General features: G+C 41.6%; 1 protein-coding gene and 1 long non-coding RNA gene across 2 annotated transcripts; both read right to left on the reverse strand.

Annotated features, from left to right (window-relative positions):
- Positions 1 to 200: 200 nt before the first annotated feature.
- Positions 201 to 6,504, reverse strand: LOC114551228 (uncharacterized). Its single transcript, XR_003691879.1, has 3 exons — positions 6,390 to 6,504; positions 5,716 to 6,086; positions 201 to 339 (listed from the first exon to the last, which is right to left on the reverse strand). It is a non-coding gene; the product is annotated as an uncharacterized LOC114551228 (long non-coding RNA).
- Positions 6,505 to 19,917: 13,413 nt separating this feature from the next.
- On the reverse strand, positions 19,918 to 26,820 carry LOC114551147 (transmembrane protein 182-like). Its single transcript, XM_028572269.1, has 5 exons — positions 26,417 to 26,820; positions 24,733 to 24,829; positions 24,524 to 24,646; positions 24,301 to 24,438; positions 19,918 to 21,042 (listed from the first exon to the last, which is right to left on the reverse strand). Exons 1-5 carry the CDS (start codon positions 26,588 to 26,590, stop codon positions 20,792 to 20,794), a joined length of 783 nt encoding a protein of 260 aa, XP_028428070.1. The 5' UTR covers positions 26,591 to 26,820; the 3' UTR covers positions 19,918 to 20,791.
- Positions 26,821 to 26,888: the final 68 nt, after the last annotated feature.

Genomic DNA, 26,888 nt, shown 5'->3' on the forward strand with positions numbered 1-26,888 from the left:
CCTCAAAGATTTGCAATGCAGGAACCAAAACTGAAGGCCAAAGAAGTAAACGTTGGAGCGTTGTAGTTTAACTTGAAATCTAAAAGTCAGATCTCAGTCTGCAGGCCTCATAGAGTGTCTACAGCAAGCAAGGTGTGCTGAGTGCAGAGGATATCAGCACTATCGCCTGCTCCTTTCACTCTCTCCATGATGAGCTGTGCTGCAGAGTGTGTTGTTGCCTAATTCCCTCTAACTACAGCCCTGTGTAATCACATACCCCAATTAACCACCTCGGCTCCCCGTTTCCTGCATTATGCACGCCGCCCCGTCTTCTCGCCACACCGCGTAATTAGCTTTCATCTGAAAAATGAAAAGAAAGGAGCACCTCAGCAATTGTGCAGCCACTCTTCTCTTTCTCCCCTCTACCCATCTCTCTAGCAGTCTACTCCTCATATCATAATGACCTGCGATTTCAATCAGATGGATTTTTATCGCTGACACTAAGAAGAATTGGCCCTCATCCCTCCTTCCACCGTCCCCAAACAAGCAACCTGCCTCATTTGATAGCTTACGCTTTTGAGACAGCTATCATTGAGAGTCCTTGTTGTGACTGGGAGGTCTTAGTTTGATATTTACAAAGGATTCAATTCCCTTTTGTGTATGTGTACGGCATAATGGAAGGATCAGGTTTGACATATCCCAACAAGCTAGCGAGCCATTTTTGTGTGCCTATTCCCGAAACCCATAAAATACGTACATTTTTACCAAGTTTGATGCGACCGCCAATATTGGTGAGTTTTTGAGTATGTTAAGCCGCTGTCGGCGCTCAGGCCCTAATGATATCCTAGTAGTTCCCCAGTAATATAATCCAACATTGAGTATGAGTTTCGTAAAAAATAATTGTTCATTTTGCGCCAGTGACATGGAAGTGTGTGACAGAAAACGATCTGTAAGTGAAAGCATTAGTTAAATTCAAGCTATGCAACACTGAATCATACAGGATATACTTTAAAATGACAAAACACAAGGAAGATTTAGGTCATTTAAATGCATATAAAAATGATACCAGGTCATCTATACTACTCACGCATACTCAATTAACAGGATGTAACCCAAATAAATATTAAGTTTCCTTAAATAGATAACTATTATAATGTAAAAAAAAATAAAAAATAAAAAAGGCAAATAATCGTTCAATTAATTGGACATTTTCAGGAGGTTTTTCATACACTGGCGATTATTTTCACCTTTACAGCTCACCTAAAGACAATAGCACGTTAAAGTGATGGTTCGGGGTAATTTCACCTTAGAGTCCTTTGCACCATGACCTCGAGCCAAACACCCCCCCAGAAGCTTTTTTCAGCTGGGTCTAACATTGGGAGAGTTAGCGTAGCAGCGTTATCAGCTGAATAGCTTAGCGCAGGGGCTAATGGACCCACGTTTGTATTTCGTAAATGACCCCACTAGTAATGCCCCAAATGATGCAGCTGCTGCTGCTGCTACATGCAGTTAGAGTGCTTAGGGACCGTCTACAAATTACTACACCGAAAAGAGATACAACAAAAATATTTATAAATTTGATGATTAAATAAGGTGTAAATAATGTCTCCAAACTTACCTCAGTTATTACTTGTCCCCTGCTAGTTATACTACAGCACTTAGTTAAAAAAAAAAGTTAAATTAAAAAATATTTTTGTTGCATCTCTTTTCGGTGTAGTAATTTGTAGACAGCCCTAAGCACTCAAGCAGGCAAGTGTTCATAAACTTCTGGTGTACTTACAAACTTTCCAATCCATCGTTTAATGAGTACATAACCTATATGTACTAGTGTAGACGTTTGGTATCATTTCGGGCATTATTAGTGGGGTCATTTACCAGATACAAACGTGGGTCCATTAGCCCCTGCGCTAAGCTATTCAGCTGATAACGCTGCTATGCTAACTCTCCCAATGCTTAGGGTGAGCAGACGTCCCGATTTGACTGGGACAGTCCCGATTTTCAATTGTTTGTCCCGAGTTCCGACAAAAGCCTGTCGGGACGCTAAAATGTCCCGGTTTACACCAGAAGTGGCGTCAGCCGATGTTGCCGGGTCTTCAGCCCCGAATGTTTTGAGTTTAGCCCCGAATGTAACTTTGTCCATTTATTTTTCCGAGGACGGGCAGCTACATGCGGGGGTCCGACCATGCTGTATTTGTTGATATCACCTAGCAACCGTCTCTCCATGAAGAAAGCCGGGTGAAGTTTTGGGAGGAATCCTTGCCAAATCAGTGTAATAGCCTACATTGATGCCATCAACACAAAGTTTAGGAGCGCAATGCTAATGATTTAGTTTGAAGTTCCTGTGACGTGACGTTTCCAGTCTACGGTTCAGACTCAGACACACGGAGCTCTGAAGCAGACCTGCTTGTGTCCACTCTTTCTGTAAAATGCAGCGCAGCTTCAGGTTTATGGACGCGCTCAGCTGTGGGCATGCTGCGGTAGATGTGTTGCGTTTGTGCCCCATTTATTTCTGTAGTTTCCGTTTTCCACCTCCGATGTAGAGCAGCGTTCAGTTACTTCACTAGCTAAACTATTTGTCTCATTCAGAGACCAGAGACCCAAGGGGACTCTGTGTCAGTCAGGAGGTCTGAGATCTGCTGTATCAGCAGAGCAATCACGTAATGCACAGCAGACTATATGGTGCAGGTATAGATTAGTTTCTGAAATTTAATGACTTTATTCTTTATTCTTCTCTACTAACCTAACTTTATTTTTCTCAATGTCACGACTCATTGTCTCCTCCAAATCACAGAGAACACATATACTGTATTTTGAAGGTGCACAAAGTTTTAGACATGAGCAGAAATCTTGCTCAAACACATCTGAAATATTACAGTCCAGGGGTCTATTATAAATTAAAATGAATTAATGTATCATTGAGGTGAATAATTGTCATATGCACATTTAAGGAGGTTACTTCCTCACCAAAAGACGCCAAACAGGAAGGAGGAGTAGCCTAAATGATGCCTAGGCTACAGATATTTGCAGGTTGCAGTATACATTGATTCAGAAAAAGGTAGAAATGTATGCATAAAAATCACCAGAATGCAGGAAATGAAGTGGTTATGCTCAAAATTTTCAAGAAATAATTTTAAATTCTTTTGGTGTTATTGGAATAAATAACACTTCAAAGATTCTTTTTTTAGAAAAAATCTCAACATAAATCTCAAACTAAACTGAAAAAGGCTGTTGCTGCATTTTTGTTAATTTTACAGGAAAAAAACACTATTATTAGATGAGGAGCCTACGATCAAAATAATGAAGTTACTGTCTGTGGATATGTCTGACCTGGGCTGGCACATGTTCACGTTAAAAAGCGTGTGCGTGCACGAGCACTACGGTCACGTGCAAAGTGTCCCGTTTTAGCTCCGGGAAATCTGGTCACCCTACCAATGCTAGACCCAGCTGAAAAAAGCTTCTGGGGGGGTGTTTGGCTCGAGGTCATGGTGCAAAGGACCCTAGGGTGAAATTACTCCGAACCATCACTTTAAGCTTTGTGTAGATGTGTCATAGTGTCACATTCGCCTTTATTCTTAAGAGGTGAATATTTGCAGATTGGTACTAGTGTGGCAGCACATTAGGGGTTTGAGAAAAAAGAAAGGCACAAAAGTGAGATTTGCACAGAACATATTTGCTATTTACATGACCTCTGACCTAAACTACATTCACTTTCAGGCCCATGTTATGCCTTTTGAAATCAGCACAGTACACTCGTGTTGCCGGTGAGTTTAACTCTTTTGCAGTTGAAATAAAAAGTTTGTCACTTAAGATCAACTCTTTCAGCCCACTGCTTTCCTGCAGATAAACAGAGAGATGATATTATTAGCACAAGAACTTAACAGCAGCATGAAGTGAACGCTTCTCACAGGTACAGTGGTAATGTGACACGAACACCACGCTTAGGTGTCGCCGGGATCAGTTCCAGCCCGGTGAATCATTGTTCAGTCATACAAGTGAGCAGCCTGTTAATGATACAGCCCTGACATTTAACATATAATAAGGTGTTTCGTACAGATCGGCTTCGGAGGCGATTTGCAGGTGGAACGAACCGAAGACCTTTTAGTTAAAAAAAACATGGCTGTATGAAATCCTTTGCCTCGTTCTCCCTGTCTCTTTGCCCCACCATCCCCCTCCTTCGCCTCTCAGCCTGTTTGTTCTCTTATCTCTCCTTGTCCTGAACGAATCGATGAGGCGCTCGTTAGCCCAGGGATGTTCATCGACGAGCCCTTGTTTGGAGAAAAGATTGGCCTAGAACTGGGGGGGGGTGTGGATGGGGGCAAACAGAGGCGTTCTGTGACCTTAAACAAACACCTGGGTGCATTCAGCAGCCCTGCATGGACAAATGTCTCCAGAAGTGGTGGATCTATAGCTCATACAGGTCCACCTGGTTTCAAATTAGGTCAGATCTCTCACTAATAGCTTGATGTGGATGATATCTTGGAATAAAGACATCGGATTACATCATCTATTATTGTTGAAGATCGATATTTTACAAGTTGCAGCTTTCCGAGTGTTTTTAGGTACCAAATATTCTCCATTGCAGTTGAATAACCACAGAAGATGATGACACAGAATTAAAAAAAGGATTGCTGTGTCACAATTACTTCCGTACACTTCCATCTGGTACACTGTGTAGCCTACACATGAACGTATTAGCCATTGACTGTAAATGTTAATGGCCATGCATCCGGTTCGGCAAAGTGCTGCAAATGCAGAAGTGCCTTAAAGCTGCATTCTATCTGAATTCGAGCAGAGGGCGATACGTGCAGTTGCAAAAGGAGGTCAGTTTCTGTAGAAGTCTATGAGAAAGTGACCCACTTCTCACTTGATTTATTACCTCAGTAAACATTTTCATAATGAGTTTATGGTCCCAATCGCTAGTTTTAAGTCTTCTACAGCAGAGAATGATATTCATTTTCTGATATTCAGTCTTGTTGATTTTAAAATGTTTTAGGGCGTGGTTGCCAGTGAAAGTGTGTAACGTAACGTGGCTCCTCCCTCACTCCTCACTCTAAAATCGTCACATCCGCAACCAGGATGGGTGCGCCCGTAACGGCGAACTCGACGACGGATAGCAGATCCCCACAAACCAATGGGTGACGTCACACATGCTCTGTCCATGAATATTAACAGTCTATGGTATTAGCGCATTAAGTGATTTTCGACAGGGAAGTAGTGTCATGGAAGTGGATTTTCTACCCAATTGTCTGCCGGCGTGTTTCCTCACTCAAAAATGAACGGGCTTTTACCGTTTCTTGCTTGTTATGTGTGCCCAGTTCCCCCGTGAGGTGGCGATTATCCACTGGCGTCGTGCCCTCCGCTGTTTTCCAAAGCAGCCGCAACCACTGCAGCTTCCTCGGCCTCACTTTTTTTTATGGGTTGTGGTGGAAGTTTGGTGGTCCCTCCCTTTCTGCTATGTAGCCAAGATGGCGACCATTGCAGGTGTCAATACTCAACTTTTTGACCATTTATATATATATATATAGTGCAGCATCCGGGTACTCAAAATGCACTGCATTTTGCTATAGGCCTCAACCAATTAGCTAACCGGGCTCGTTAAACACCAAAGAACACCGCAACTAACTGCTAACTTGGCCGGTAACAAAAACCCCTGTCTCCTCCATGCATGTTGAGGATGAGACTAATTAGCCTGGATGAGTGCAACTATTTTGTTTGTGTTGTGTCAAACTGACTCACCCATGAAGTTCTTTTGTTCGCGTCTGAAGATGGGCCTGCTGACTCAACGAACACGTGTCTTAAGGCGACCTCCACTCCAGGTCGGCACTCATCGAGACGGCCAACACACAGGGGTGCAGCTCCAGCCTCTACTTGACTCTGCGCTCTGTCTTGCAGTTCAGGTTTTAAAAGAATAGTCTTTCAGCGTCTTCATCTTCAATCAGAAACAGTCTCTCGGGGTGTTTCTCCAGCAGCTTAACATGCTCTCCAGCCTCAGCCTGCAGCAGCCTTCATTTGCTGCATCCCAGGTCCTTACATTGCATCCCTAGCTCCTCCACTTGCCTTCCTTCCTCGCGTCTTAGTCCGTCCCACCGAGGATGCACAGTAAAGACCTGAGGAAATCATGGGAGAGGAGAGGAAACGAGCAAATGTGTTTTAGAGGGATGAGACGTCTGACCTCTGAAGCGTCACATGAATTTGTCAGCTTTTTGGGACGGAGTTAGCAACTCCTTCAGCTGTACAGCTTCAGGGAAGGCTGCTCTTGTTTATCCTCGCCTATAGCTCCTCGATGATCCCTCCTCGATGCTCGCTCCTCGGGGCAGAAATAAGAGCTTTGAGATGGCCTTCACCGAGGAGGGGACAGAACAACTTCCGTTTCAGCCGAAGAGCTATCAGATACGGGACATGGGACGTACCTTCCTTCTCCCTTCTGCATCCATCTGAAAGAATCTCCCAGTATGGCCTGATTGCCTCCACAACACTTGTTGCTTGTTGAGCTAAATTGAGTCCCACACCACAACCCTCATATGTGCACGTCAGTCTGACCCTGCCCACTTCCTGAAAGACATGGGGCACGTTCAATCTCAAAACGGTGTGCACTGTTTTGCTTCGGTTTCCTGGTTGAACGACAAAGCGATGTGAAATGGTGTGTAACAACTTTGAGATATGTTTTCTCGCTTTTGGTGGGAGTGGCTCTCGTTTTTTGGCTGTGTCACAGGTGGTACCCAATTAGCAGAGACCTGCATGTAAACTCATGGTAATAAAAAGGCACAGCGCTTGTGCACACAACAGTGCGTTCAACGCACCCCCGTTTCAGTTTAAAAAGATGTGTTGCTTTGTTTTGTCGGGGCTGAACGTGGCCCTACACTAAAGATCTTCAACAGGGGGTCCGGGACCTCTAGGGGGGTCCTCAGAGTTACTGCAGAAGGGCCACCAAATTATTGATTGATAATTTTTCAGAAAGTTTTTTTTTTTCTTCAAAAATGTAAATGAAATATATGAAAATATACATTGCCATTAATCCAACATATTATTAGCAAAAATAAATCAGCTTATTTGGGAACAAAAATTAGCCAACACTGATGATATTTTAGTTTCAGTTTAATGTGTCAACATTCTCGTGTTTTATGATATTTCTCTTTAACTTCCTGCTTAAAAATGAACTTTGTGATGAAGCGGTTTTTTTTCACATTTCATTAAAACAATGTTTTTTCACTCACTCGCCATTTCACATGAGTGGAGCTGGCTTGTGGGCTCTCATACAAACAAAATATCGCTTCATCAACGGGGGTGGGGGGCAAAGACGCGAGAGGCAGTCAAGGCATGAATATGTATTTGAGGTTGAGGGGAAGCAAGTGTTTATATGATTATTTGTTATTTCAACACAATTTCCACTGAATAATGTTTCCAGTTGGGTAGATAATAGCATTCTCAAACTTTTCTACAAGTACAGAAGCGATCTCTGTGCCTGCAGTAGTAGTGATCAGGAGCAGACATGGACAGATGGACACGAGAATACCAACACTTCCTGAGACACAAACTACACTGCTTCTGATGCCATTACTTGAATAATAACGGAATAAAACATAATGCAAGTAAACATATTTATGCAATTGATACGCTCTTTCAGTTTCAATAGATTGTGTTTGCAATGCATTCATTTTTCATTTCTCTCATGTCATATAATTTATACAGTGGCTTGCCATACACTTGTGTACTTTTGGAGAGCGAGATCTATTTGTGAGGTGTCTGTGTGTGTGTGTGTGTGTGTGTGTGTGTGTGTGTGTGTGTGTGTGTGTGTGTGTGTGTGTGTGTGGGCTTTCTTTTGTTCCTTATCTTTTAAGTTTGTCCAGATCTGACATTTTTGGGCATTTAGAGAGAACAGTTGTTTGCCTTGTGATGCTCAGCTCTCGGTATGATTTCTTATTGATGCACTGCTCTGTCTGGCGACTTCTCCGGTCCTTCAAGATCAGCACTTCTACCCTAATTTGGTGAATACCGACCTTGGTGAAAACACAATTAGAGAGGCATAATCTTAATTTGTAAAACAAAAGCAACTGACAACCATATACTGTACATGTAGATCGCACAAAAAGATGAGCACTATTTGGCAGGTCCAAATAAAAGGCAACCATTTCCTCACATCCTGTAGGCAAAACAAGTATTTGGACACATAAACATTGCCTCCTTTTAGGATTGCTAAATGTCTCATGCCAACCCATGGACACTAATATGCTAAGACTTCCCACAAAGTTTTGGTGTTGGACAATTAGACATAGGTCACAGTCAGCCTTTCAGTTCATCCCAGAGATGTTGGATGGGTTCTATGCAGGCCAGTCAATCACTTACACCAAATTGGGAAAACCATTTCTTTATGGACCTGTACTTTGGTTTGGGCAGAATTCTGTTCTGCAGCAGCTTTTAAAATCAGGCCAACATTTAAACGTAAGCTCCTAATTAAAATATGAGTCTTGCAATGCCAGATTTACCTCCACAGCGCTGCGGAGGAGGGTCTGGCTAGTCCACAAAACATTCTGGGATGGGAGAAAAACGTGCTCTGGTTTGTTGGGATTTCTTTAAACCAATCACAATCGTCTTGGGCGGCGCTAAGCGCTCGACTCAATGACGGTGCCTCAGCAAAACAGTCTCGGGAAGGAACTTGTTTTTGTGGAACGTGTACATTCAAAAGTTATTTTAGTCGTGCAACAGAAAACTCCGATTGGACAGATAGTCTGGCTAGCTGTCTGGATTTACCCTGCAGAGATCTGAGGAGCAGTTAACCATAGTCCTCACAAATCCACCGGAGTTTAGAAATGGCAACACAAAGAAAGAAGAAGGGGACAAACATCCGGCAGAATTTCCCCTAAACAATCCCGGAAATGAAACGTTGAAATATAGACTATTAAAGTATCAATACATCAACATGGCAATATATAAGTGTCCAAGAAACTGTATCATTGTTTTTGTTCTTCCTTGTAATCTGAGTTTACGTGAAGTTAGGGATCCACCTGTATCCACATTGAACACCTGGTCTGGGTCTGCAGCCAGCATCGTGGCAAGTAGCGGACCCTCAAATCAACACCATCTTGGCACCAGAGTGACGGCGGCGTCCCCTCTTGCCTACAAGGTTTGCATACAGAGGAAGGGCTTATCCTCTTAATAAATAAACCTGGAAGCTAAAATCACAGGAACACAGGAGGGATCATTGCTGCACTGCACTGCACTCCTCTCCTTTCCACTCCGTCAGAGAGGGATTATCCCTTTCATTTAGTGTGCATGCCGCTAATTTCTCCTGCCAGGTTCAACTCCCAGAATGCACCAGGGAGATTGGCTGTCTCTGCTTCTTTTCTTTCTTTCTCCTCTCTCCTTGTTGCCAGTCTCTCTCTCGCTCTCTCTTGCTCCTTCGCTCTTCCCTCCCCTCCATACCTGGCTCCCTGACTTGTTTTATCTCTCTACTGGTGGGAACACAAACCCCAGTGATTCTTCCTCCTCATCCTCTTCTTTGATGGTGTTTTACAAATTCACTTGGCAGGCTACAGAACCGTCTTCCTGGGACTGGAGGCTGCACGCGTGTGCCTAAAAAACAAGATTAAGGTGCATACTACAGAAGTCTGACGTTATTCAACATGCTGAACTTCTATTGAATTCCAAAAGGAACATTGGGTTAAACATTTGGTTGATGAACACCACAGTTTTATAGTGTTTCAATGTTAAAAAGACTAATAAAACTGTGTGTGTGTGCGTGTGTGTGTGTGTGTGTGTGTGTGTGTGTGTGTGTGTGTGTGTGTGTTTGTGTGTGTACTCTTATTAAGAAAGTAGAGGGACACCGACCGTCTCCTAACTCTCCTAACTCTCCTAACTAAATATTCCATGTCCCATCAACCCCAAGGCACTATGGGAAATTACATTACAGTTCAGGATGCCAGAAAGGGGCCGTCCATATCTAACCTCAGCCATATGTAGACCTCTCAGTTGTGTGTGTGTGCGTGTGCGTGTGCATGTGTGTGCGTGTGTAACTTTCATTGGAGCTATGACATATTCTGTACTGTAGACAATATTGCATGTTTACACCACCAAGTTCCTTCACCTTTCAGATGTATGTGTTTGTATCCTCTGTGTGTTTACTCAGCTCAGTCTCTCACCTCCAGCTAATTCTCACACCCCGCTGATGAATTCCATAGTGCAGCACAATGGGCTATAAATCGTATAAGCCAGAGAATATACAGTCGGTATCATGGTTTTAATGCACGCTCAGCATGTTTGAAAGCAAATTCAAAGGGCGGGTGCAGACAGCAAAATGAAACACGCAAATGCTATGGGAATCTTTTTCTTCATTTTGTGTAATTACTTTACCTGTAATCAGGGCTATAGATAGCTAATGTAGTTCTGTATCTGCTGGTTGTGCAAACAGGCAACTGTTTGCTAAGACGTTTTATAGTAAAAGTGATAACGTTAGAGATAAAGTTTAGGCCCCCAAGTGGCCAATAAAATCAGTTGTTGCAGGTTTAAATTTGACCAAGTATTTTCCCACTTTGAAACATAGTTCAAATGTTCATTTTGAGATATGAAATGAATATTTTATTGCAGTTAACTAAATAACTAACAATGAAAAATCAATTTCAGACACCTAACTTTTAATGTTTGTTTAAATGTTTTCAGGCAGAAGTGATTTGAACTCATGACCTCCAGATTTCTACGGTCCTGCCTGTAATAGACACAAAAATCATGACATCTTGCAAATTTGTATTTTTTCAAAGTAACGATACATTTAATGTCAGGAGTCACTTAAATGAAACTGAATGAAATGACGGCCACTTCCTCTCAGCGTCACCCACGGCTGACCTGACTTTATTCCCACCTCTTCAAGAAGCTTCCTCCCTCTGTCCCCCCCACCTCTCCTCCCCCTCTCTCTTTGTAAACCTCTGTACGTGAATGCAGCAAGCATCGCAAGTGTTGCCGCCACCGCCGCCGTTATCCCGTCTCCCTGGCTCACCACTGCTGCTGCTGCTGCTGAGCTGTTTGTTTAGGAATCCGGGCCCCGAAAATTGTATTCCATCGACCATGCTCGCTATCAACACACAATTATCTGGGTTAATCATGTGGAACTGTGGCAAATTCACCTGGGGCTCAGGAACTAATGACATTCGCGTCTGGCCCTGCTTTAGTGAAATGGCCCCAGCACCTGCAGCAGGAACACGGAGATTGCCAAAGAAAATTTGGTCTCATTTCGTCCTCCTCGATGCCTACCCCCCCCCACCCACCCATGCAACCCCTCCCCTCACCCACGTCCCCACTTTCTAACCTCCACCACCCTTCCCCCTTTCCAATCTCTCTGTCTCTCTTCCCATTTCCATCATACTTTTGCCCTCAAATTTGTAAATCTTTTAGGTTTCCTCCTCTGACTTTTTCTGTTTCTCTCGCACCTTCTTCTCCTGGTGAAAGCAGGACACCGAATCACAACTACGTGTAGGGCGGACGTCAGTCTTCACGCCTCTTGTATAATCACTATATTTCCAGCTTCACTACCTGTGTAACACCTCAACGTTAGACAGCGGGGGTGTGAGAAGGTGATATATAGAAGCCAAACCTGATATATATATATATATATATATATATATATATATATATATATATATATATATATATATATATATATATATATATATTATGATATAACGAAATTTGTGACTTTGGTTCCGGACACACAGCGATCTGTGATTGAGTGCAGTCAGCAAGGTGTTGATGCTCTTTCTCCATCACACTTTGTCTCCCTTGCTCTCTTTGTCTTTTCTCTCTATCATACACAATTAATCATACACACCACAAAGTCATTCCCACCAACTTAGAGGAAGTAGAGAACCTCAATGCTCATAATTATACATCAATACAAACATATGTTTCCCAATCACAGATGCCATCCATGTGTGAAATGGATGTCACACTGTTGGAGGTCTCATTATTCGCAAAGTGTGTGCGCGTGTCTCAACACTTTGACTGCCACCCACACCGGTCACAGTGACTATGTTATATACCTCCTCTGCCGATGATCTCGGGCTTTTGCATGCTGAGCGTACTGTACGTCGGATTCTATTTCCAACAATCCTCGTTTTGGATACGAGGTGCGAAACAAATCCTTCCTTCGACAGGGGGAACACGTTGGTCAATGTGGATGGAGTTATCATCCCATTGGACAGCAGCAGACGAGCTGTTCATTGGGGTTGCTCTTCATTTGTCTTTTGGTGAGAAATGAAATGACAACTTTTGTGGTGTTATCACACAGAGCTCGCCTCACCGCCCCCACTACAGTCACACTTTGAATCGTAGCCCGACTCAAAAGGACATTGACTCCCTAGCTCTCGCACTCGGTGACGACTGCATATCTGCTCTCGCTTTGAGTTATTTTCAAGGAGACACTGGGAGGTCAACACTGGGCTTGCTGAAGGCTTAACAGCCTTCCATTTGAAACTGCATCATCAAAGATGTGTTATCTAAAGAATGTAGTCAATTCCTGCAGTTTGCTCAAATGAAATTCTGTTTCAAGCATTTGGACAATTCAGCCCTGAGGATCTCAGGGTTGGTGTGTTTAATTTGGGTCGTGGTAAATGCAAATTTCTTAGGCACAATTTAAGCACAATAGCAACTGAAGCGATATGGACATACCAGCTTTACTGTGGCACAACAATTGTATTAAAAAAGTTAATGGAAACACACAAGCACAGAAAATGTTTTACTACTGTACCTCTACACAAATGAAATCCAGGTGTCAAGCATGGATGGATGGATGGTGATTTAAGCACAATAGCAACTAGTCATACCAGTATTGCCATGTGTTCAGAAAGAACGCAGGTGAATTTTAGAGGCAGGACAATTCCATACAAAGTTAATGGAAAGACACAAGTTTGGCCAAGGATGAAGATGCAACCACAAAAAATGTTTCAGTGCTGTGCCTCTACACTATGCTTTGTGCCACACATTGCTGTGACAGTAGCTCATAACTATGTGGAGAGGGCCTTAGACTGGTGTTTGCTTACATGACTTCATATTAAAGTTGCAACTTATCGCCATTTTGGAGCCACCAACTTATGTGCACAGCTGCCTCATTGAGGTTTAAACAATAGCGTCTGCACTTTGAGTCTCAAATATACATAGACATGTTTGCACACAGGAATATTTCTGTGCACGGAAATGTATTCAAGTCCATGATTGTAGAGCTAATTGAAAAATTTTCACCAAAATAATCAAATTTAAAGCTTAAGAATGCATTGGAGCCCACATAAGAAGCAGAGCACACACACACACACACACACACACACACAAACACAGGGAGCTTGTCTTGTTGCTCTGGAGTCCGTGACATGGTTTAACAGTCTCACAGGATCCATAAAACGCCCCCGAAGGCTTCATATAATCTCTCCTTTTTTTTCTGCTTAATAGGAGATAATACAAGTGTGCACCCCGATGAATCAATATGCAACAGCAGCTTTAGTTTGATAATTAATACCAGTGTCAGAAATAGATTTGTGATTTGGCAGGGCAGGTTTGATATGACTCTGGTCTCCCCTCTCTCTTCTTCTCTCTCTTCTCTGAACAGCCAAAGTCCCCGTTCCACTCTGTATCCACATCCCATTGAACTAATCTCATTCATTTTTTTTATTTTTTCAATAGCGCTAATTCTTTGACTAAAGCCTGTTATCTCATTAAAGGCCCCGCGATGGGATTCGATGGCATCCTGACATCTGTATTCATTCCCCCCCCAAAATTAGTCCTGACACAATTTTAATGAAAAAACACTCCGAACAGTGAGATTAGACATCACATAAGGGAGGAGGAAAAAAAAGCATCTATTAAGGTTGGGTTACATTTTTGGAAAGGGTGGATGAGCACCATACTAAGTCACTGTTCTTTAGCTGCTGAAGTCTGCTGGCCCACCTCTTACTCTTATTTTGACTCTTTAACACTCAATGCATGAGTCGGATTAAGATATTGAAGAGTGCATTGACTTTGCTCATGGTTATTTAAGGGTGACTGCAACAAACCACTCTTGAGGTAGAGAAAATGGTGAGAGGAGACAAAGAGGAGCACCCCTGGCCCTCAGTAGATAAACCCAGAAGCCAGACGAACCGAGGATGCGCGGGACGTGTATTCCCTCTCCGATTGGCAACCACCTAACTTCCCACCTGCCCCTCGCCTCCTCTTCATCTCCCGCTCCTCCCTCATTCCACCCCCCCCCCCTCCTGCGCCATCACCCTCGTCAAAAGCCTGTGTCGGTTGTGGCTGCTGATAATTCCCTCTGTTTGAAAAAAAAAAGAAAAAGAGAGATGAAAGCGTTCATGGATGAAAGAAACTTGGATTTAATCTCTCTCGCCGTCTTTCGCTCTCTCTTCCAGTACACGGTGTTGATCGTTTTCTTCGGGAAAAAAAAGGGGGCAAGGAGTGGGGAAGAGGCAGAGTGAAGATGGGAATGAGGGGGGGAGAAAATAGAAACCCATTTGGAGCCACGAGGGCCCAGGTGAGGCCAGGTTGTGGACTAGTTCAATAGAATCAGTTTACCCTTTCCGCATGTACACACAGTGACCTGATGAAATAGTGGCCTGGAGAGGAGAGGGGCCAAAGATAAAGGAAAAGCCATCGTTTTCCTCCTGTGCCTCATTTGGCCCTGGCTGCGATAAGGCCTTCAGCTCTCAGGTATCTGTAGTCACAAGGTAAGAGGCCTGTCATAAAGCACAGATAGAGAAGACTACAGAATGGACTGTGAGGACAATAGAGTAGACAGGAGAAAAGAGGAGTTCTTTTGCAGGCTGTAAGAGGGATATTCGCTCATCATATGGATCAATTGAATCCACCTGATGTCACCTATTTGCCAGACTGGGACTGAGCTTGGATAAAAGATCCACTCAGAACCAAATATACAGGTAGCGACATTATAATACACTGCATATGTATTATAGCTGCAATTGGCAAGGTTATATTGTTAAAATACACCATTGTATTTAATTAAATCAGTAGCTGGTGCTGCAATAAAGACATTTGCGCGGCCATATTGGAAATAACTATGAACAGCTGCTGGAATAATGATCTAATGACCATAAAAACATAGGTTGCAGACTACAGGCTTTGTCGGGGAAGCTATAAATTGGGTAATGCCCTCCACATTTTTTCTCAATGATGATTCTTAAACAACCAAGTAAGGTAAAAAGACAAAAACACATTTAAAATAGATATGTCAGAGTAAGAGAGAGAGTCAGATGTGCTTTACACCAGGGGTCTTCAATGTTTTTTTTAAACTAAGGACCCCTTAGCTGAAGGAGAGACGGAGCAGGGACCACTACTAATATTGTATACAATTGAATTGCATATTAAATCGGGCCTACAATTGCGTTTAGGTCTGCCTAAGACCTTTACACATATAGCTTTTTATGGTACATGCAATACTAAGCTATTAAATCATGTTTTAATGTTAAACAAATGTGGCACAGCGAATCCTTAGAGCTAGCTAACCTATAGGCCAGAACGCCTATCATCAATGTTGTTGTTTTTTCACAAATAGGCTGATTTATCTTTGCTAATAATATGTTGGATTTATATTTATGTATATATCTCAAAAATGATCAAACAATAATTTGGGGGCCTCTGCAGTATCTCTGAGGATCCCCTAGGGGCCGTGGACCCCCTGTTGAAGATCTTTGCTCTACACCATCCACCACACCACTGTTCTTATATTAACCAATCATAAGGTGCAGATTTGTCTAATACGGTCGTAATTCCTAGTGGGTACTGGGCTGGCGGGCAGGCCAACTGACATTTCATCACCTTGTGTACTTGCTCCCTATAACAGCAGCCAAGGTTGCAGGGAGATTTTGCAATGCAACTGCAAAAAAAGCCTTGACAATTTTCAAATTCTTACTGTACTCTGAGAGTTGGGGAGCTCATGCAGCGCTGGGCCACAGACCTCATTATCCACCATCTGACTGGTCTGAATTGATAGAAATGGAAGGAAAAAAAAAAAGGCAAAGACAGACAGGAGGAGAAGAGGGTACGATAAGAGAGGAGGATCTGTCAGCATAGACATGGGAAATGGAATCACCTGTGACTCAAAATGATTTTAATGAAGAAAAAGAATAGGGCAAATTAAAGAAAAGATCAAGTGCAGAATAAAAGCAGGAAGAGGAGCTCTTATTCTTTGCCCTTCCACCCAGAGAACATGCTCAGTCATAATATAATTAATTATTTAACTTTCTTCTTTTCCATAATTGCTCATATCAGATCATGTTTTGACCTGCAGTTATTTAAAAAACTTTGAAATGTAGACTTCTAGTCTTGTTCCTAAATTACATTTCTGATATTGCTTTTTTTGTAATTGCAGCCTTTAAGGGTGGCACAGAATGATGCATCTCAGCTGCTAAGACTTTTTTTTTTGGATTGCTGTAAAAAGCGCATCATCGGCCCGAGGACACCAGCATCCCTCCAGGACGGGGGTGCGCAGAGGTGTGGGGGTGTTGGATTTTATAGCCCGCAGCTCCCCAGTCCCACTTTGCTAGCCGGGGCAAGGAGAGCCCATATGGCAGCCAAGCGTGGCTCTGGCCAGCTCAGGCTCATATGTATGGAAAACAAGGTCTGGAGAGGGAAGTCACAGGGGGTCATGCTAGTCAGAGAGGCAGCCCGAGGTCCTGGTGCAGGTTAGAAGGTCTTGGTTCAGGAGAAGAGGCTAATTTCTTCTACTTGGCTGAGCAAAGGCCTGAATAATTGCGCCCCCTGGGTTGGCCTCTGGGTGTTGTGGAGGTAGAACCAGCGTGGAGAGCGAGCAGGGGGAGGTTCAGGGAAAGGCGGTTGGATCACAGAACATGTTGTGTCCAGCTTTCAATAGCTGCTCAGTATATTTGTTTTCATGGTATGAAATTAAAAACATTCTTATGCATCATTATTTGTGCATTAAACCACACAGTGTGCTTGATTCAGTGACATTGTATGCATACATTAACCTAAGCTCTGCCTTTTATGCTTATTATCGTCACATGCGGGCAACATCAATCGCATAACAACCGAGTGGCATCGCTTAGAATGCAGAAGATGCAACCTCATGTTCAGACTACAGACAAATTTAAAATTATTTAGAAAATTAAAGATTGTATTGTGATTGTGATTTTGGGCAAAGTGGAAAATACGGTAAGCCACTTTTTTCCTTTTTTATAGGCTACATATGGTGACCTGAATCTTCAATAATTATGTTTTTGGCCCCTTGGGGACCATGCAGCAAGCTGAAACACAACACTGTCACTGGCATTTCATCAGTTGTAGATAGCTACTGGAGCTAATTTAGCTAGCATTAGCTCTGTGACTCATTTTTCACCTGACTCTCAAATTCGTACATGAGGGCCACATATGATATCATCAAAAATCAGCATTAACCAGGTGATGATCCATGGAAATTACATGGAAATAAAGAAACAATATTCTTCTATTGCAGTGGAGAGACAGTCAGTATTGCATGTATATACATGTATATACAGTATATAAAACATTATATATATTTTAAAAAGTACCCATAACCATACAAACTAATTAGTTGATGCTTTATGCAATATGTGTCAGTTTCTTCTTGACATTATGTAATAGTGCATGCACTTTCGACAGCTAGTGCTGCCTGTCCCACAAAACTTCTCTTCAATGCGTTACCAGTCATCATGTATACGTTTACATTAATAAAGATTAACTATTTTCATTTTAATGCATTGATTCAGCATCCCACTTACAGGCTACATAAGAGCAATTCGATGTTACAAAAATGTTGATTGGTCGTTGGGGGGGCACATAGCAGACGTCTCCTTTCTAGAGAATGGTTCGTTAGATCTCCTTCAACGAGTAGCTGCCAGTCTTGACTCGAGACACTCATTGACATCCTCGTTCGAGACAGTAATTCCCGCTCATTCATTGGTTGCCCTGCTTGCAAAGTTTGGAGCACGAGCAGTGGCCTACTCTATGATAACAGCGAGTGTGTGCGTGGGCAGTATGAATGGGAAAAGTCGGGGACTCATGAGCACTTATACTACATACTCTACATACTAAAAAGAGTCGTTCAAAAACATTTGTTCATTTTCACCCATCAGTTAATGGTATGTTAACTCTTGGCCTTGGAGCTCCTTACCACTGCAGATAGCAAACTAGCCAGCTATGCTAATAGCAGCTTGGTGCAGATACACACACTTTGGCTGTGTTTTTGGTTATGGAATAGATAAAAACTCTGAATGCAGAGTATCACTCTTACTATACCCCAAACTTTATTGTCAAATGTCTGCAGCATAAAAGAGATGAGTTCTCTTAAGTTGCTTCTTCTGATGTCTTTGTTGCCCCCGTAGTAATTATCACGGACAGTTCTATCTACAGAGAACAAAGACCCAGTGTGATTATGTGATGTAAAGGACAACTAGTAGAGTGTGTATATATATGTGTGTGTGTGTGTGTGTGTGTGTGTGTGTGTGAGTCCAAGGCTGACAGTGACAACAGTACCACATCCACTCCTGGACCGCAAGTAATGAATCTGCCACGATCCTGCTTTTTAAAGATTGAAAACCAAGCGATATGACTGGATCTCCTGGAATTCATTAGAAAATAAAGATCACCCTTTTAAACACATGACTGCGTTGGCTGTTGGTGGCGAGGCAGAGGAGGTGACAGATGTTTAAACACGACGAGGGCAGGGGGAAGCGAATGTGACATGCTCCGGTGTAATTATACTCACCTAGTTCGCAGCGGAGATTAAGAAAGAGAAGGGATGGAGAGGCACGGGAGCGTCAGACATGAAAGAATATTGAAAAGACTCGCTGATGAGCAGTGTCAACTCTCTTTCTCCCTCCCCCCCCTCTCCCTTTTGTCACTGTAACATCTCAAGGTCTCACTTCTGTTTGCCTTTTTCCAATTATCAAGGTGTGACTGTGGGCTTCCCATAACCCCCCTCCTCTCCTCCTTTAAATCTAATGTTAACTATTCTGAACTTGAATAGAGAGAAAAAAAAACATTTGATTTTGTTTGTCAGGAAAATTACAGAAATTAATTATCACTTACAAATGTCTCTCCTGGTTCTATCCTCTGCAGGCCTGATCTGATGCAAAAAAAAGTCTGCAACTTTGCATTCTGCTGTAATGCTGTTGGACATCATTGTAAGGACCTGAGATGATGTGATTTAATGAGGTTAGAAAACACTCCCAAACATTAACCTGAGTCAACACTGTCCTCTAGTGGCTGTTGTGTGTTTTACCCACACTGCGAGTTGTCCCTGAAGTGGCCCTCCTGTCAGAAAATGGATTATGACAGTCTAATTTATTATTATCTCCATCCCTCTGACCCAATATTTCAGAGCTTCAACCTGATGACAGGCAGGCACAGTCAAACTCAATCTACTCAACCCTTCAGCGTACACACCGGGCAGCCCTCGTCTCTCCACTTTTGTCAAAATTGATTCATCAATTATAATAAAAGCAGAGTGAGAGCGTTGGAGTATTAATCACACAGGGATCTGTTTAATAGACTAGAAGAAAAAAAAAGAATTTGTAATGGCCGACTTCTAATTAAAGATTCCAATTATCCTCACTGATGGAAGTCGTCGGACGGATCCACGCATACAGTTTGAGTGACTACTTGTCAGTCACACTATGTGACCATGGCTGTCTTTTTGTCTGATTTTCCTTAAAGCTGTTGAGATCTCTACTTTTCTAGCGAAAACAACATTTCAACATTAGGGGGGACAAATTATAACTGTGGTGTCTGGGTCGTTCCCCAGGAAATTTTGAGCGTCAAACGCTTCATTTCCTGCATTCTGGTAAGTTGTTCTGCAAACATTTGTGCCTTTTCTACATGCAAATGTATTTATTTATGTAAATATTATTATTACTATTAATAATAATGAATTCATCTGCTGTATTGTTCAAAACTTTCTGCAGATTCAAAACATTACACGTGCTTTGGGATGTTTATTTTAGGGATTATGCACATCTTAACAACAAAGACAGTGTTTGACTTCATAACCCCAGCCAGTTTTGATTATTGGGGGTGTTGTAACCCCCCCACCACCCTGTAAATTATGCCTATGAGTGTGGTAGTATAACATTCATTAACTTTAGTAAGTAGAAGAAGTAAATCTACAGTGTTAAAATACTCATTTTAACAGGAAGTCCTCTTCTTGCTATTACATTAGATTCAGAAGAAAAGTATTCAAAGTGAAAGAAAATATGCATTATGAATGGCTCCTGCCAAGAGTGATGACTGGATTGTTGTTACTAATGCCTTTTAATGTTACCAACTTTAAATTCTGATGGGTTTAATCTATTACAATGTATCGTTTTTAAGATGTTAAATAAATGTAGAGGGCAATGTTTTGCCTAGAAGAGTATCAGGTCGAATGAACCTCTAAATAGTTTTTAGAGACTACACACCCATGGTATAGAAAACTGCTGTTTTTCCATGTACTAAGCCTGGTTAAACCCTCAGGTTAGGACAACACATATTTTTTATTAATTAATGAATGTTGTATTTTATTAGGACAATGCACATTAATCAACATTTCTGTAAATGTGCCAGTGTTAGCCAGACAGCTAATTGTCCTAGTTACCTAGGATGCATGTCTTTATGGTGGGAGGAACACCCGGAGGAAAACCCACGCCAACACAGGGAGAACACGCAAACTCCACATAGAAAACCGGGGATCTAACTCTGCCCAGACCGGGGATCAGACTCTGCAGTCCCAACTTGCTGTGAGGCAGAAGTGCTAACCACTGATCCACCTTGCCATATTTAGTTTGCATGACATTTGCATCATGGCACTAGATTAAACCCGAACTTTGTTTATCTTATCTAGCTGTGTCCCCTGTATGCATCGGCCAATCAGGATGAAGAGCAGGCCAGCCAGCAGGCAGAAGAAGACAGCGACCGGAGCGAGGAGGAATGAAGGACCGTGCTGGATGCTGAGGTGGAAGGAGGGGCAGGTGGAGACTCTCTGATGGTGGGCAAACTGCTCCAGAGTGTCCAGGACCTGGACCCACATCAGATACATCACCATCACTGCCAGCAGACACAGCCCTGACAGGCACAGAGACAACTGTTATTACCTAGATTCAAGTTTTCTACTTCAGAATTCAGAATATAACATTTCATTTCAGCTCTAAAACATTGATATTTCATTAATTTCCAGAGCACAAAGTCTTTGCACACACCCTTGATTTAATCTGCCGGGGCTTATTTTGCAATATCCCTTACATAGAGAATAATTTGAGGCAAGTGTTGGCTCACAAATAAAGTTCTCTCTGTCAACTGACATCAAGCAATACATTTGATTTATGGTCAGAGACAGCAATCCCATTCTAATGGTTTGGCAGCCATGAGGTTTTATTTTGAAGGTGCCTGGATCAGCTGAGACTGAGGATATTGATTATGGGTGATGGGTTAGTGAGGTTTTGAGGCCAGCTTTTCAAAAGATTAGTCAACTTTGGTCTCCTCGTTGAAAATGTTGAGTCATCTCTAGAGTATAAACTCTGGGAAATCTTCCCACCCTTTTTCCAAACTGAAATCCTAAGTGATAGGAGGGGGAAGGCTCAGGGGGGAGAGGCTCAGCCAAGAGCTTCAACAAAAGCAACCACCTCCCTGTCTAAAACGTGAAGGCACTTTTGAACCTGATATAGGAAGGGGTAGCCACACACACACACACACACACACACACACACACAGTGAGACTGATGGTGTCTCCACAGAACCAGCAAACACATGCTCAGTCAAACTGGGGCTTTTTAAAAACTTTGCCCAGCTGTAGCCAATGTTACCTAACGAGCACCAGCCACCAGCATTCTAGCCCACTTTTTACAGTCAAGAGCAACCTTTCTTTTATTCATTCATGTTTAAGCTGAATAAGATCTAAATTGATGATTGCCTTCGTCCTTCACAAACCTTTCTTCACTTATTCTCTTATGTTGCTGGTTTTGTGTTTTTTTTTTGTATTGCTTGAATGCTATTCAATTGTTTTGTTGCTGACTGGTATTTCTGTGTTCCTTTAATTGGTGGTGATTTTACAGTTTAAATCAAATGTGACTGATTGATTAAAGGTCCAATGTGTGGGAATTTCTCCCATCTAGAGTTGAAATCGTATATCGCAATCAAGTCTCTCGCACCACGCAGTTCAAAGTACGTATTACAGCTACGGTAGCCTTCACGCTTCAAAAAGTCAGTCTCTTGCTCTTTTCAATATCCTTTTTCTTTATCTGGGCGAAGAAGAAAACTCCTGTTCCCTGAAATTTGGATTTTGAACACGTGTGGTCCTCCATGTTTCCGTCTTCAAACTTGCCGCAAAGCTACGATACCCATTAGCAGCATTAGCAGCACCTGTGAGTTTATCATGTGACAGCGAAAACGTGAAAGGCGGAGCAGTATGTCCTGTATGTCCCTTACTGGTTAACGTATTTCAAGATGGCGCATGAATATGGAGTGTCTACCCCAGTTCATGTGAATGCAAATGTAAAATTTCAAGCCAAAAGGAATACTTAGAATTGATGATGGTGGTAAATATTCATGAAAAAGGACAAGTTGGTGAACGGACAACACAGATTTAGATAATGAACAACTAAACACGTTACACACTGGACCTTTAAAAATAATAATAATTGGAGAAAAAAATGTAACTAAATATATAGAGGAACATCATTTGAAAGGGAAAACATAAATACAGCCCGAAAGTCGGATTCTCAATTTAATTAAGTACTGCACTTTCCCCACACAATTAAAAACCATATTTATTAGTCGCTTTAGATTTGCCTTGCTCTTCTCTGGGAATAAAGATGCATTTACATGCATATATATGTATACATATAATATAAAGTATATATTTGTGTTTTTAACCTCTTAAACTCCATTGACATGCAGCAAAACATACTTCAATCCAACATAACTTCCTTTAAAATTTTAGTGAAGATCCAAAAATTCCACATATGGTGAATGTTGAGGCAATGTGTATAAAATGATGCACAAGGCTGAATCTAAATTGTGCCGCCATACAAAAATATAGAGTCTTGGGTTTGAATAATTCATGCAGTGTTATGATTTAGCTTCACTGAAGAATTGCAGTTGACTAAAGCTAAATATAACACTGTCAGATAGTGTGAAAGCTTCTTAAGAGGAAATATAAGTGATAGGTGTTAAGGGGTTAAAATTGGTATTTTATTTATTTAAATCAACAAATATTTTTGGTTAAGAAAGTATGATGAGAATCTGAACTCTTGTCTAAAAGCTGCAGACCCCTAGGCAATAGTTGGACTCCTCATTTCCATTATTACTACACGGAATGCATTTTCGTAATGTTTTTTTCTGTGACCACAAATGCTGGCAACACTACTTCTTGTTCTGACCTATTGATTTTCTCAATCCAAGACACATCGAGAGCAAGCAGCTGTGGTGAACTGACCACCAGCTGCACCCCCCACCTGCTTTCTGTCCCCTGAGTCAGAGGAGAAACAGCGTTCAGTTTTTATGCACCCCATATCTGCAACAAACTCCCAGAAAACTGCCGGTCCGCTGCAACTCTCACTTCTTTTAAATCAAGGCTGAAGACTTTTCTGTTTGATGCTGTCCTTTTAAGAAATCAAGAATTTGTTCATATCTAGCACTGCACTGTAACTCTTTTTTTTGTTTTTATACCTTATTCTATTTCAGCTTGTTTTTATTTTCTATTGTCTTTAATTAATGTTTTTATTTGCTATGTAAAGCACTTTGGATTGCATTGTTGCTGAAATGTGCTATATAAATACAATTGCTTTATTTTGCCTTTTTTGCATTCCTGCACTCAACAGTTTTTGTCTGCAGATGTCATTTTCCAAGAATCACATCACTTCAGTTCCATCTTTTTTTTTTTTAAGGGTGCCGTTCATGAGATTTGGCCACTTATACAAATATATAGATAAGATACCATTCCGCTTTTCTATTTAATAATGGCACTAAATGGCTCTAACACGTGCAGCTTGTCATTTTTTACTTTTATTTCTAATCATCCACAGTTGTATTTCAAAGTGTTTGAATCTTCCCTCCAAATAATTGATATTTGATACAATCAGACACACCTGTGCTTGAACAAACTGACACCTATTAAGCCCAGCTGTAAGCAATGAGACACCTAACAAGTAGATTCTGCCAGCAGACTTTCAAAATAAAACCAAACTTGTGTCAACTGAACTTCAAGCTGAGCCTCATTCAATATAGATCTTATTTCATTCCTTAAAATAGTCTTGTCATGTTTTAAGAGAGATCTGTCTGTGTAGAGGCCAAAACATGACTTTGTTTTAGCTAATTTGTTCTTACCGCCACAAAGCAGAAGGGCCCCGCCCACTTTATAGAGTCTGTGATTGGTCAGTGGGCAGGCACAGATGACAACGAATACACTTATGACGACAGCAGCCAAGCCTGTGGCAAGGAAGATGCTCCAGAAGGTCCTATAAACTGAGAGGAAAAGGAAAACGAGGCCTTGTACATCATAAAAGATAATATTGCAATCCCAATGTGAAAATAAATGACCAATAGCTACCGATGGCAGAGTGATGTTCATACGGTTGCGTGGGGAAACTGTGTGGCTCCAACTGCGATCGCTCATAAACAGGAAATGGGAAGAGGAACGCGGCATGGCAGACCTTTGATGGCGGCTGATTTGCTGAGGGGGAGGAGGCATTTGTAATGCTGTTGTTTGCAAAAAAGAATTGGAAATGCAAAGTCATCATAGAAGTCTGAGGTTCTCACAGATCAAAATGTCCCATATAGAGTGTTCATTTGAAACAGCCATGAAAGAGCAGCGCCAAAACAGGCCCTCATGGAAGATCCTCACACCATCTATAACCTGAGGAATCAGAAAACCAAATGGGACCTCTCCTTTTCACAGGGTCGTTCATTTATTTAGTGATCAATATCAAGGTTAAGGTCAAGGTCATCTTTATTATCCAAAAATAGATAAAAAAAATAAACACTGATATAAATAAATAAGCCGTCTACCTAACACACACACACACACAGGGAGCGCATCTCCAAACATCCTCACATATATATCATATATACTCCCACAGACAGACAGACAGACACACACACAGAGCACTTTCAGGTACCCTCAGCATGCACACACACACCTATACTACATATTTCGATGTGCAGTGGGCTACATGACCCCTGAGAAAATGAACAGCATTATAATCCACTATTAAATAAATAAATATATACTGCACTACTCTCTCTCTCTATTTATATATATATATGCGTGTGTGTGGGGGGAGGGGGTGGATGTATTACTGTACTACAGTGACATAATCTTCATATGTATACATATGATGTAGTATATACATACATACATACATACATACATACATACATACATACATAAATACATATGAAGATTATGTCACTGTAGTGGAGTTTGGACTAAGTAAATAATGCTAAATAATAGCATTTAAACTACAAAGCCAGACTCAACCGGTGTCCGAGTGTCACCAGTCTGCTGCAGAACTACAGCAGCAGATTGCAGAGAATGTGTGGCCATCAGCTTTCTGTAAATAGACAGTGTTTGATTGATGGTGTAAAGTGAAGCCGGTGAACTGCAGCCAGCAGGAAATCCCATGTGCTTTCATGAAATAAGACTCCACTTTACTGCATTTAACGAAATGGTCTAACAATTGGGCCACAAAGTAACAGCTAAAGGAGTTTGCTGTTATTTTTTGTATGAGTAATGAACATTTGACCTCTGTGCTGCACATTGTATTTAGTGTCTAAGAATTTGAGTCAATTCTGTTTGCATTGGATAAAGACAAAATAATACACACTGCTATCTCATTCAGTTGTTCTTTCATTCTACATGGACATGACGTTTTGATAACAGTCTTCATATTTCCCTCTGAAACGTAGTGGAGTAGATGTATAAAGTAGCACAAATTGAAATACGTAAAGTGCAAGTACCACACACTAGTACAGTCCTGGAGAAAATGCAGTCAGTTACTCTCCATACATATGGAGCATTTTTACTCTCAAAGCAAACTTTTTTTCAAATTTTGTATGTATACTGTATGTGTACCATCATACTAACCTACATTATTTTTACTTCTTTTCCTTTTTATTCTAAGGTTATATGTAGGTGTATACATGTTTTCATATTGTGTTGTATGTTAACTCCTGCACTCTTACAATAACGTATAAAAAAATAAAAGTATAAACTTTTCTAGTAATGACTTCATTCTTAGAAATCACAATTATTTGTACTAGTGGTTTTACTGAAATACAGCATTCCTTATCTAGTAGTGTATTGTGGTCAATGTATTATCTTATTTTTCTCACATTTTAAATAATTTTATTTCCCTAATTTGCTGTAATTGTTCTGAAGCATTTCTTGGATTGCCTCCGTGTTTGAAACAAGCTACACAAACGAAGTGTTGAGTTTAAATACCTCGGTGCCCTCTCTCAGGCCACTCCCTCCATGGTGTTCCTCCGGCCGGCTGCAGGACTGGGCCGCCAGCAGCCAGTACTCGGTCCCACAGGACAGCAGTGTGAACAGAAATCCTGTCGCTCCGAAGAACAAAGCCAAGAAGAGGAGCACCTTAAGCCTCTCAGGAGGAGACATTTCTCAGTCTGTTCGCCTTTTTGTTTTTTTATAGCTGCAATTCTGCACTTTTCCTTTTCTTAGCTTTCTACAGCATATCCTATTCAAATACACAGAATAAATTCAGATTCACTAAATAACTGCCAACTCCATGTGTCCGTTACTTTTCTGTTGAGAGAAATAAGTGAGCACCATGACAAACACAAGCCTCTGGACAATGCATTTCCTTGCCATACTGACCAATCAGGGGCATGGAGTGGTTCAATGGAAATAAACTCTTACATCACGCAGTGGTCACTTTAAAGGGATACAGTTACAG

This window comes from Perca flavescens, chromosome 24, assembly GCF_004354835.1.
Source record: "Perca flavescens isolate YP-PL-M2 chromosome 24, PFLA_1.0, whole genome shotgun sequence".
Classification (NCBI taxonomy): Eukaryota; Metazoa; Chordata; class Actinopteri; order Perciformes; family Percidae; genus Perca; species Perca flavescens.